At 45.9% G+C, this 12,367-nt stretch overlaps 1 protein-coding gene and 1 pseudogene across 1 annotated transcript; both read left to right on the top strand.

Moving 5' to 3' along the window:
- The first annotated feature begins 4,129 nt into the window (after positions 1-4,129).
- On the top strand, positions 4,130-7,104 carry LOC108713714 (F-box/WD repeat-containing protein 7). The gene has a single exon (XM_018257226.2). The coding sequence runs from the start codon at positions 5,265-5,267 to the stop codon at positions 6,585-6,587; it is 1,323 nt and encodes a 440-aa protein (XP_018112715.1). The 5' UTR covers positions 4,130-5,264; the 3' UTR covers positions 6,588-7,104.
- Positions 7,105-8,645: 1,541 nt separating this feature from the next.
- Positions 8,646-11,940, top strand: LOC108713713 (annotated as a pseudogene).
- The last annotated feature ends 427 nt before the right edge of the window (positions 11,941-12,367 follow it).

Below are 12,367 nucleotides of genomic sequence, written 5' to 3'. Positions count from 1 at the left end.
GGGATAGACCGGGCCGGCGGAACCCCGGGAAAAAACCTGGTGGGCCCCCACCGGGCCAGACCCCCTCACCCGATATTCTGTTGTAGAAAACAAATGTTCAGGCGCATTACAGGTGGGGGGAGGCCCTGGACAGCAGTGACCCTGGAACTGGATCTTTTATCTGTTTCAAGGTCATCTGTGGGTTAACAGTGTCTTTTTAATTCTCTGTTTTTCATCTTGTCCCCCAAAATTGATCTTTCCTACAAAACCTAAAATCTGGTAACTCCCGCCTTCTACACGAGTCCGTCCCATTGCATGCTGGGTATTGTAGTCTTACGTTCCCCTTGGCAAATTGTTAGACAAAAACCACATTACCCAACATGCACTGGGAGACCCAGGCTCAGCACATTAGGGCAAGAAAAAACTTAAGCTGATTTCCAAAGTACAAACCAGCCAAAGGGGGAAAAAAAAAGCCCAAATCCTTAACTTGACTAGTTTGTACTTTCAAAACCCGCCTGGGCTTTAAATTAGTCGCCCAATGTGGCTGGAAAACCTCCAAACTGGCAACCCTGCTGCCGACCAATTGCCTCTGCCAATAGCAGTGTAGCTCAGTCTCTCTTCCTATTGGCTCCCATGTCTCGGCTGACTAAAGGGAGGGAGAGGCAACAATTGGCTCAGGCAGGATGGAGGGCGGAGCTGCAGCACAGTTGACAGAAATCTTTATGGCTGGAAGATGGGAGGAGCCAAGGTGTGTGTAAGTGACAGACTGAGGAGAAATTGGGAGACTAATTATACAGGAAAGAGAGAAATGTTCCATGGAGACAGCACCTAGTGTTTCCCACACAGCCTGAAACTGGAGCTTCCCTGACTGGAACAGGTAAGGGATGTCTTTTGTGTGAGGAACATTCTCCTTTGCTCCGCCCTCTGCCGGGGTCGCTGGTGCCTCAGAGCGGGAGTGAGACAGAAGGGCTTGAGGCAGGGGCCAAGCACAATAGGAACCAGTGAACCCCACTATATTTCTGTTACTAATGCCCCACGCTCCCCGAGTGTAGCCCCGGCCCCCCATCACTGATAATGTCTGTCACGTGCCCCCCGTCCTTGTGTCGCTGGAAGGAGAACCACTGAGGGGGGCAGGGAGTTGTGAGGCAAAGCTGTGACTGGGGGGATTAACAATGGGAACAGTGTTATTTGGGGGTGCAACATTTGGAAGTAAAAAGAGGGACAAAAAATTTTTTTCCGCATGTAGCGCAGCATTTTGTTGGCCACACCCCTTTCTGTGGCCACACCCCCTAATTACCATGTTTGTTTTACAACATTTGGCAGGTTATGAAAGTTTTAAAATAATTCTCCTTATCTAAACTGTTTTATTGTGGCTCAAAATTGTTACAAAGTATCTTATTTGCACCTGTTGGCTGTTCTGGGCTCTCTGCTAAAAGCCAATTAAGTGAGAAACTTTCTTTCTTTTTCTGGCTGTTCAGTGCAGAGAAAAGAGGGACTTTCTAGTACAAATGAGGGACTGCGGGTTGAGCTGTCAAAAGAGGGACTGTCCCTCCGAAAAAGGGACAGTTGGGAGGTATGGGGGTGTAAGGGAGGAATTTGGGGGGAGGGGAAAGTAAATCAAGAAGGTGAGGTGTGTTTTACATTGATCTCCCCAGGCCTAGTCTAATGGCTTTATAACAGACGGCTGAGCTGCTATTAGTGCTGCCCCCCTGCTGGTACCTAAAGCTCAGGGTCCCACTAAATCTCAATGCTAAACATCAGGTGCCACAAACTCTCCTCTTCATCCTCCAGTCGGAAGCGTCTCTGGCACAGCGGCATCAGGTAGCCCAGGCTGGACTGGCAATCTGTGGCTTCAAAGCCAATTTGGAGAGACCTCACAAAACCCAAGCAGCGTGTCCTGGTGCTCGGTGGTAGGGGAATCGGCAAGCACCCAACCAAGGTACGTAGAAGAATCACCGGCACCCAGGAGTTCAGTTAGCAGGGAAAGCCCTTCCAATGTTATTAATGCAGTACCTGTGGGTTCAGGTAAATGACAGAGGGGCAGCTGTAACATGCCATATACACGCGCTATTTATTGGGTATCTCTATACTTCATATCACAGGCCTGTTTTGAATCCCAGTTTGATATTAAAGGAACACTGTGATTAGTGTTGCCACCCAGACGGTATTTTACCAGCCTAGCCTGTAAAACACCTGCGAAGGCCGGGGCCGGTATTACAAATTTACCGGCAATGTAGATGCCGGTAAATTTGTAATACCCTTAAAAAGACCCCTCGACCTGCCCCCAATCCCCTGTAAAAACTTAGCTTTTGTGACTTTTGTGGCCGTCTTGAAATGTCAGTGACGTGGTCACGCCCCTTTTACAGCATGGTACCGCCCCTTTTGACATCACACCCGCCCCTTTTTGTTCCTGCCCCCCACCAGGCCGGTAAAACAATTCGGAAAAGGTGGCAACCTTAACTGTCATGGAAAAACATGGTTTTTTTTTCAAAACACATCCGTTAATAGTGCTGCTCCAGCAGAATTCTGCACTGAAATCCATTTCTCAAAAGAGCAAACAGATTTTTTTATATTCAATTTTGAAATCTGATATGGGGCTAGACATATTGTCAGTTTCCCAGCTGCCCCTGGTCATGTGACTTGTGCTCTGAAAAACTTTAGTCACTCTTTACTGCTGTACTGCAAGTTGGACTGATATCAACAGAACAATGTGAAGGTAACCAGATAGCAGCTCCCTAACACAAGATAACAACTGCCTGGTAGATCTAAGAACAGCACTCAATAGTAAAAGCCATGTCCCACTGAGACACATTCAGTTACATTAAGTAGGAGAAATAACAGCCTGCCAGAAAGTAATTCCATCCTAAAGTGCTGGCACAAGTCACATGACTGAGGGCAGTTGCTACTAAAAATAAAGGCTTTTTAACTAAACTCTGAAGTGCTGCCCATCTTCTAGTGTTTCTAAGTGTGGAACGAAACTGATGGAGGTGCACCCAAACTATCAAGAATTAAACAAGGTATGTACTACCTGAATTTGATTGGGACTGACAATGGAAGCCAGTGCTGATCACTCCTTTTTTAAACAACACCCACTTTAAACCACGCCTATGCTATCACAAAAAATTGTATTATGATACCCACATTCATTGTGCTACCAAAATGGCTGATGCTCTTTGCAGGGATATCACTCAGATGTAAAATAATATTGACATATTAAGACATACAATTAAATCCTCCTCCTCCCCTGTGAATAACACAACCCCCAGCACATGATTAAGCACTTTAGGGACTCACCAACAAGTATTTCCACATGCTAACAAGCCCTCACCAGGTTCACAAGCAAAGTAGACTACAAAAAGAGATAAAAGCACTACTGAAGTCAATGCAATTTCAAAAAATAGAATATGAAATAGGAGAACATACTCATAGTTCACCCCAGTCCAAGGGTGCAGGTACATAGGAACAAAAACAGAAAATGTGAGTTCCTCCAAAAAGTGAGCAAGCAGCAGGTAAAAAAAAAATACAAAACGTTTATTAGGACATGGCCGAATATGTCCTAATAAACTTTTTGTATTTTTTTACCTGCTGCTTGATCACTTTTTGGAGGAACTCACATTTTCTGTTTTTGTTCCTGTCGCACACACGCAGGGTATGGCACACAGACCGAGTACTGCAGGCAGAGTATGACACACACACACACAGAGTAGGGCACACACAGGCAGGGTATGGCACACAGGGTAGGGCACACACAGGCAGAGTAGGGCAGGCAGAGTATGGCACACACACACAGAGTATGGCACACACACAGACAGAGTAGGGCACACACAGACAGAGTAGTGCAGGCAGAGTATGACACACACACACACACACAGAGTAGGGCACACACAGGCAGAGTAGTGCAGGCAGAGTATGACACACACACACACACACAGAGTAGGGCACACACAGGCAGAGTAGTGCAGGCAGAGTATGGCACACACACACAGAGTAGGGCACACACAGGCATGGTATGGCACACAGAGTAGGGCACACACAGGCAGGGTATGGCACACACAGGCAGGGTATGGCACACACAGGCAGAGTAGAGCACACACAGGCAGGGTATGGCACACACAGGCAGGGTATGGCACACACAGGCAGAGTAGAGCACACACAGGCAGGGTATGGCACACACAGGCAGAGTAGGGCCGGAAATAAATCAGGACCATGCAATGATTGATCAGGACCAGTCTAAAATGAACAGTACATTGTACTTCATACAGTGACACAATGCCGGTGCTGATCCCACAGTCTGTATGAGGTGTGAACAATGCAGGCACTTACAGATCATTATCTTACAGGTGTGAGCAATGCAGGGTTTTACAGCCTGAAACTGAGGTGTGAACAATGCAGGGGCCACGTAATCTTCTGATACCTTTTAAAGTTTACAGAAAGGAAAGCAGTCACAGCAGCCACACTTCAATAGAGGGACACCTTCATGCCTTGCACCTAGATACAAACGCCACCTTTCTTCATTTCTCAAATGATCTGAAGTTATGAACAGGGGAAAGACAATGCCTGGGACTTGTAAAGAGATATGGAATCTGTACACCTGCACGTGCCATTTGTTGTGTGTAATACTTAGTACATGCTTTGCTCAAGGTCAGCGGGTAGAACAGACAGTGCAGCCGATACTTCTCAGGGTGTTGGCAGGATTCCTGGATGCTGTATATGTATGGGCTTGAGGTGCATCCACTTGGGGTGAATGGGGTGCCCCATCTTCTCACCCCATGACCTGTCCCACAACTGCCCCTTCCTTGGGTTTGGGCAGGGGTGTGACTGGCTTCACAAGCAATGGACGGGGACTGTCTGCAAATTCAACACTTTCCAGAATGGACTTTAGATCAGCATTTCTTCCTGTCACACCCCGGACTGCAACCAACATTAACCAGATGTCTACTTCCTGTTTTTAGTCTCCCAGCATCCTCCACTGCTCAGGAACTTCCTGGGTGGGGTTAGTCAACGGCTTTCTTTCTAGGGAACTTTTGCTGTCGTATCTTTCAGCCTGCTCTCATCCCAGGGAACTACTTGTGTCTCCCCCCACTCCTGGGCAACTTCCTGTGTTTATCCTCCCAGCATCCTCCATTCCTGGGTAACTTCCTGTGTTTATCCTCCCAGCATCCTCCATTCCTGTCTTGATAACAGAACTCTTCCTGGTAAAGTTTATGTTGGACACTGACAGATCTGGATGTTAGAGTCTTAGCATTCCTGGTGGGCACCAACTGCTGGAGTGAGCCAGAAGGGCTATGGGTTGTGCCAGTCAGAGCAGAATGGAAGCCAGTGAGGACTATGTGTGTCAGTTAGCGGATGAGTTGGCATTGCGCATCCTCTGGTACCTTGATGGCAAGGAGATCCTGCAGGTGGCACAGACTTGCCAGCGCTGGAGACAGTTGGCTGAGGATGAAGGTCTGTGGCAGGGAAAGTGCAAGGCTCGTGGCATTGAGGAGCCGCTGTGTATAACAAGGAGAAAGGCTAAAGCCTCTAGATCTGGTCCATGGAAAAGCTCTTACATCCATCAGCTCAGGATTGACACCAACTGGCGCCGAGGGAGATTTAGATCAATCACATTGGATCTCAGTAAGGATCATGACGCCCTGCATTATGTGGAGTTTAATGGGAAGGAATTGGTCGGTACATCAGAGTTTGAAACAATAAAGATCTGGTCGGCAGTTACGGGCGAGTGTCTAAGGACCCTTGTTGGACAGACACGTGGTATGACAGAAATACAAATGAGAGATCACATCATTGTTAGTGGATGCGAGGATGGGACAGTAAATGTGTGGAATGCAGAGAGCGGGGAAAGTCTACACACCCTGTACACTCATACCCATTATGTGAGCTGTACTTGTCTCTATGAGAAATGGATAGTGAGTGGGTCAGGTGACGGCCCCATCTGGGTTTGGGACATTGAGACAGGCCGGTGCTCACACATCCTATCGGGGCATGAAGGTTCTGTCACATGGGTTTGGTATAATGATGGAAGGCTGATGAGTGTAGATTTCAGTAACGTAGTGAAGATCTGGGAGCCTGAGACAGAGACCTGTTTGCTGAGTGTTTGTCTTCACTCTGGTGCATTCACTACTCCACAGTTTGATGGGAAGCACATAGTCAGTCTCTTGTTCGAAGACAGAACGATAGGCGTTTGGGATGGGGAGACATTACAGCGCACCCACACAATAACTGGGGATAAGTCCTACACTCCTGTGATGACTCTGCAGAACAGCATTCTGGGAGTGGCAACTACTGGCCGCACTGCTGAAATATGGAACGTTGCAACTGGGCAGCGAGTGAATCTCCTGACACATCCGGATGGATTTGACCTCCGTGAGCAAAGCTTAGTTCTCCGGGGGGATTTCCTCATAGGCAGGACTGACACTGGGAGGGTCTCATTGTGGGACTGGAGAACGGGGACATTTCTGCGGAATCTGTTTGTTCCAAATACAGGAGAATCTCTTGATCGGCATTTACTTGTCTCCAACACAAAGTTAATGTGTGTGGTTCTCAATAAACGGCAAGGAATATTGCCTCCAACTAGGACAGTGGTTTTGGACTTTGATGTGAAGGACTAGGCAAGAAAACTAATCTGTTCAGTGTTCTGAGCTGGTAGTTCCCTTGTTATTCCCCAACCTGATAAAACCTTATATAATAACCAACGTTGATTTGGATGGGGCACATAACTCGCAAACAAATTTATTGTCTGGACTCAAACATTGGATTATTAATGAGTCATTAAAAATCCAATGTTTGTGTTCAGACAATAAATTCATTGGCAACGGTCTGCGAGTTATGTGCCCCATCCAATTCCACGAAATGTTTGTGGCTCTGCTGGTGTGGCCTGACTGGACAGTGAGTTTCACAGGAGGTGAAGGTGACTGAAAAAATCTGCTGAATTCCTTATATGATCACGTCTCCGATGTTAAGGCTGAGTATTTGGCAGGTTGCTGTAGGGTCTGCCCAGGCTTCCTTGCTCTGTGGGATTGGGTACATTTAGGGGCCGATTCACTAAGGGTCGAATATCGAGGGTTAATTAACCCTCGATATTCGACTAGGAATTAAAATATTTCGACTTCGAATATTTAGTACAAATAGTACGATTGAACGATCGAAAGATTATTCCTTCGAGCGAACGATTAAATCCTTCGAATCAAACGATTCGAAGGATTTTAATCCAACGATCGAAGGAATATCCTTCGATCAAAAAAAGTTCAAAAAAAGTTCCCCATAGGTTAACATTGAGTTCGGTAGCTTTTAGATGGCGAACTAGGGGGTCGAAGTTTTTTTTAAAATCGAATGGTTGAATAGTCGGCCGATTTTTAATTCGAATCCTTCGATTCGAAGTCGTAGTCGAAGGTCGAAGTAGCCCATTCGATGGTCGAAGTAGCCCAAAAAAACGTTGAAATTCGAAGTTTTTTAACTTCGAATCCCTCCCTCGAAGTTAGTGAATCGGCCCCATACTGTTGATATGTTAAAGAGTGGCCTAATCTTAGCAGTTTTTCAATTTGTCATTATTTTTATATCTCCATAAATGATTTTGCTTGTTCCCAGCTTTCAAATGAGGGGCGCTGGCCATGGCAGCCAATAAAATCATTGCTCTGTGAGGCTACATTGTTACTTTTTATTCCTTACCTTTCTATTCATCTTCTACCCATATTACTAGGGTTAATCATCCGATCGACGGCCTGCAGCACATTTTCACTATGTTTTAGAATGGCCAGTTTTAAGCAACTTTTCAGGTGGTCTGTATTATTTATTTTTAATTTTCTTTTTTAATTATTGAATTATTCGCCTTGTTCTAACTCTTTCCAGCTTTCAAATGGGGGTCACTGACCCCAACTAAAAACAAAGACTCTGTAAGGCTACAAATGTATTGTTGTTGCTACTTTTTATTCCTCGTCTTACTATTCAGGCCCCTCCTATTCATATTCCTGTCTCTTATCAGCAAAATCAGTGGGTGATGTTCAGGTGCTTTCAAAATTCTCCGACCTGCCCGGTAGACAAGGCGACCGATATCCAAGTCTCCTGTGAATATCGGCTCATCTGCTGCCAAACACGCACCCCGACATCACACAAAACGTATTATCTGTAAGTTTATGGGCAACGTAATTCAGGAAGCGGATTTTTTTGTTACTTACAAGTCAGAGCAGTGTGTATTTTACTTCTATCTCCAATAAAATCCTTCCTCCGTGCGTGTATGAGCCCACGTGTGTAACTGAGGGACAGTGTGTATAGTCAGGCAGCACCACGGGCTTTGGGAAGGGGGAAATGACAGTGCCAATTGCTCAAGGCGACGGGTAGAACAGACAGTGCAGCGGATACTTGTCAGGATTCCTGGATACTGGATATGTATACTTTGGAAGTAAAAAGAGGGACAACATTTTTTTTCCCGCATGTAGCGCAGCAATTTTTTTGACCACACCCCTTTCTATGGCCACACCCCCTAATTACCATGTTTGTTTTACAAAATTTGGCAGGTTATAAAAGTTTGAAAATATTTCTCCTTATCTAAACTGTGTTTTTGTGTCTCAAAATTGTTACAAAGTATCTTATTTGCACCTGTTAGTTGTTCTGGGCTCTCTGCTAAAAGCCAATTAAGTGAGAAACTTTGTTTCTTTTTCTGGCTGTTCAGTGCAGAGAAAAGAGGGACTTTCCAGTACAAATGAGGGACTGCGGGTTGAGCTGTCAAAAGAGGGACTGTCCCTCTGAAAAAGGGACAGTTGGGAGGTATTTGTATGAAGCTCATCCACTCATCCCTATAGGATCTTATTTAAGCAACAGCCTCCCAGCACCACATTAATCCCACACAAATCAGCATCACATAACTAGGGTTGCCACCTCGCGGGTATTTTACTGGCCTGGCCGGTAAAAATGATGGCTGATCCCAATGTTATTAATAGGGAAAAACCATAAATAAATAGGAAGACCGGTATTTATTTCCAGAAAAGGTGGCAACCCTACGCATAACCCAGGAAGCAATGGGATCCCCTCAAATGATTTAACCCTTTACTAACTCTTCCTAATACAGTAGCCTTTTACGGTAGGATTAACCCTCTCAACCCACCTATGCCTCTTCCTTGGGTTTGGACAGGAAAGAAACAGCAGGGAAGGGGTGTGACTGGCTTCCCAGGCAATGGGCGGGGGCTGCAGAGTTAGGGACTGTCTGCAAATTCAACACTTTCCATTATGGACTTTATACCCTTGTATCCTCCTGTCCCCAGGCTGGAAGCAACATTAACCAGATGTCTATTTCTTGTGTGTAGGTGGGGTTAGTCTTCCTGGGGAAAGTTTTTCTGTCATATCATCCAAACTGCTCTAATCCCAGGGAAATACTGGTGTTGTCCCAGCATCCTCCATTTAGGGTTGCCACCTTTTCTTGAAAAAAATACCGGCCTTCCTATACCTTTATGCATTTTCCCTATTAATAACATTGGGTTCATGCAGGTGGCAACCCTACCTTCATTCCTGGGCAACTTTATCTGTTTATTCTCCCAGCATCCTCCATTCCTGGGCAACTTCCTGTGTTTATCCTCCCAACATCCCCCATTCCTGAGCAACTTCTTGTGTTTTTCCTCCCAGCATCCTCCACTTCTGTGCAGCTTCCTGTATTTCTCCTCACAGCATCCTCCATTCCTGAGCAACTTCCTGTGTTTTTCCTCCCAGCATCCTCCACTCCTGGGCAGCTTCCTGTATTTCTCCTCACAGCATCCTCCCATTTCTGGGCAATTTTTACTGTTTCTCCTCCTGGGCATCTCGCCTGGATCTTGTTATTGGTATTTCTTTTGAGGGACATCGATGGACCTGCTTATTACAAGGTCAACAGAGAGATCACATCACTGTGGGCACCATCCAGTCTTTCAGCAGACACTAAAATTGTCTCAGAGCTGAAGTGAGCCAGAAGGGCTATGGGTTGTGCCCGTCAGAGCAGAATGGAAGCCAGTGAGGACTATGTGTGTCAGTTAGCGGATGAGTTGGCATTGCGCATCCTCTGGTACCTTGATGGCAAGGAGATCCTGCAGGTGGCACAGACTTGCCAGCGCTGGAGACAGTTGGCTGAGGATGAAGGTCTGTGGCAGGGAAAGTGCAAGGCTCGTGGCATTGAGGAGCCGCTGTACATAAGCTCCGCTACAGGCTCTACATCTCCATGGAAAAGCACTTACATCCGTCAGCTCAGGATCCATAACAACTGGTGCAGAGGGAGATTCAGAACAGTCACACTGGATCTAGTAAAGGATTATCACAACCTACACTACGTGGAGTTTAATGGGAAGGAATTGGTCGGTACATCACATGATAAAACAATAAAGATCTGGTCGGCAGTTACGGGCGAGTGTCTAAGGACCCTTGTTGGACAGACACGTGGTTTGACAGAAATACAAATGAGAGATCACATCATTGTTAGTGGATGTGAGGATGGTACAGTAAATGTGTGGAATGCAGAGAGCGGGGAAAGTCTACACACCCTGTACACTCATACCCATTATGTGAGCTGTACTTGTCTCTATGAGAAATGGATAGTGAGTGGGTCAGGTGACGGCACCATCCGGATTTGGGACATTGAGACAGGCCGGTGCTCACACATCCTATCAGGGCATGAAGGTTCTGTCACATGGGTTTGGTATAATGATGGAAGGCTGATGAGTGTAGATTTCAGTAACGTAGTGAAGATCTGGGAGCCTGAGACAGAGACCTGTTTGGTCAGTGTTCGTCTTCACTCGGATCAATTCACTACTCCACAGTTTGATGGGAAGCACATAGTCAGTCTCTTGTTCGAAGACAGAACGATAGGCGTTTGGGATGGGGAGACATTACAGCGCACCCACACAATAACTGGGGATAAGTCCTACACTCCTGTGATGACTCTGCAGAACAGCATTCTGGGAGTGGCAACTACTGGCCGCACTGCTGAAATATGGAACGTTGCAACTGGGCAGCGAGTGAATCTCCTGACACATGCGGATGGATTTGACCTCCGCGAGCAAAGCTTAGTTCTCCGGGGGGATTTCCTCATAGGCAGGACTGACACTGGGAGGGTCTCATTGTGGGACTGGAGAACGGGGACATTTCTGCGGAATCTGTTTGTTCCGAAAAAAGAAGAAACCCTTGCTCCTCATTTACTTGTCTCCAACACAAAGTTAATGTGTGCGGTTTCATCGACATTGGGAGCGCTATTATATTGGCCAACAAGGTGGTGGTGCTGGACTTTGATGTGAAGGCTCTGGGTACAGGCACATCAAGACGTTTTAAGAGAATAGGGGTCGATTCTCGGTGTGTTTATCCACAGGCCAAGTAGCCTTGTTTCCCCAACCTAATAAGAACATATCTATGATATGATATGATATATGATGTCTAGTATATATTAAGCTGAGCATTTGACAGGTTGCTGTAGGGTCTGTCCAGGCCTCCTCACTCTGTGGGATTGGGTACATTTACTGCCAATATGTTACAGAATGGCCTAATCTTAGCAGCTTTTCAGTTAGTCTTTATTTTTATATCTCTATGAAATATTATTGCCTTTTTCCAGGTTTCAAACGAGGGGCACTGACCCCGGCAGCCAGTGAAACAATTGCTCGATGACCTTATTGTTACTTTTTATTCTTTATCTTTCTAATCAGCTTTCTCTTCAATTCTCACTACTGTCTGGTTGCTAAAGTAAATTGACCGAGCAATGAAAATGCTGCTGAAATTCTTAACTTTGGGATCGTAGCATTGATCACCCCTCCCCTAGCACATGATACAGTAAGAAGGGTGGGTAATGGACAGCACCATAGCCTAGGCTAGTGAGCAGAGTGGCTACTGGCAGACAGATAGACCGACAATTCTGCAGCGTTACATAGTTATATAGTTACATCGTTAAATTGGGTTGAAAAAAGACAAAGTCCATCAAGTCCAACCCCTCCAAATGAAAACCCAGCCCCATACACACACCACTCCCTACTGTCACATAAATGATATATACCCATATCTATACTAACTATAGAGTTTAGTATCACAATAGCCTTTGTATTATGTCTGTCCAAGAAATCATCCAAGTCCCTCTTATAGTCATTAACTGAATCATCACCCGGCAGTGCATTCCCCAACCTCACTGTCCTCACTGTGATGAACCCCCTACTCTGTTCCTTTAAATGAAACTTCTTTTCCTCTAGTCTGAAGGGGAGGCCTCTGGTACGTGATTCTCTTTATGGGTAAAAAGGTCCCCTGCTATTTGTCTATAATGTCCTCTAATGTACTTGTAAAGTCTAATCATGTCCCCTCACAAGAGCCTTTTTTCCCCCAGAGAAAACAACCCCAACCTTGTCAGTCTCCCCTCATAATTTAACTCTTCCCTCCCTCTAACCAGTTTAGTTGCACT

The sequence above is a fragment of the Xenopus laevis genome, chromosome 4L, assembly GCF_017654675.1.
Source record: "Xenopus laevis strain J_2021 chromosome 4L, Xenopus_laevis_v10.1, whole genome shotgun sequence".
Lineage (NCBI taxonomy): Eukaryota > Metazoa > Chordata > Amphibia > Anura > Pipidae > Xenopus > Xenopus laevis.
This window is presented reverse-complemented; position numbering and strand designations above follow the sequence as displayed.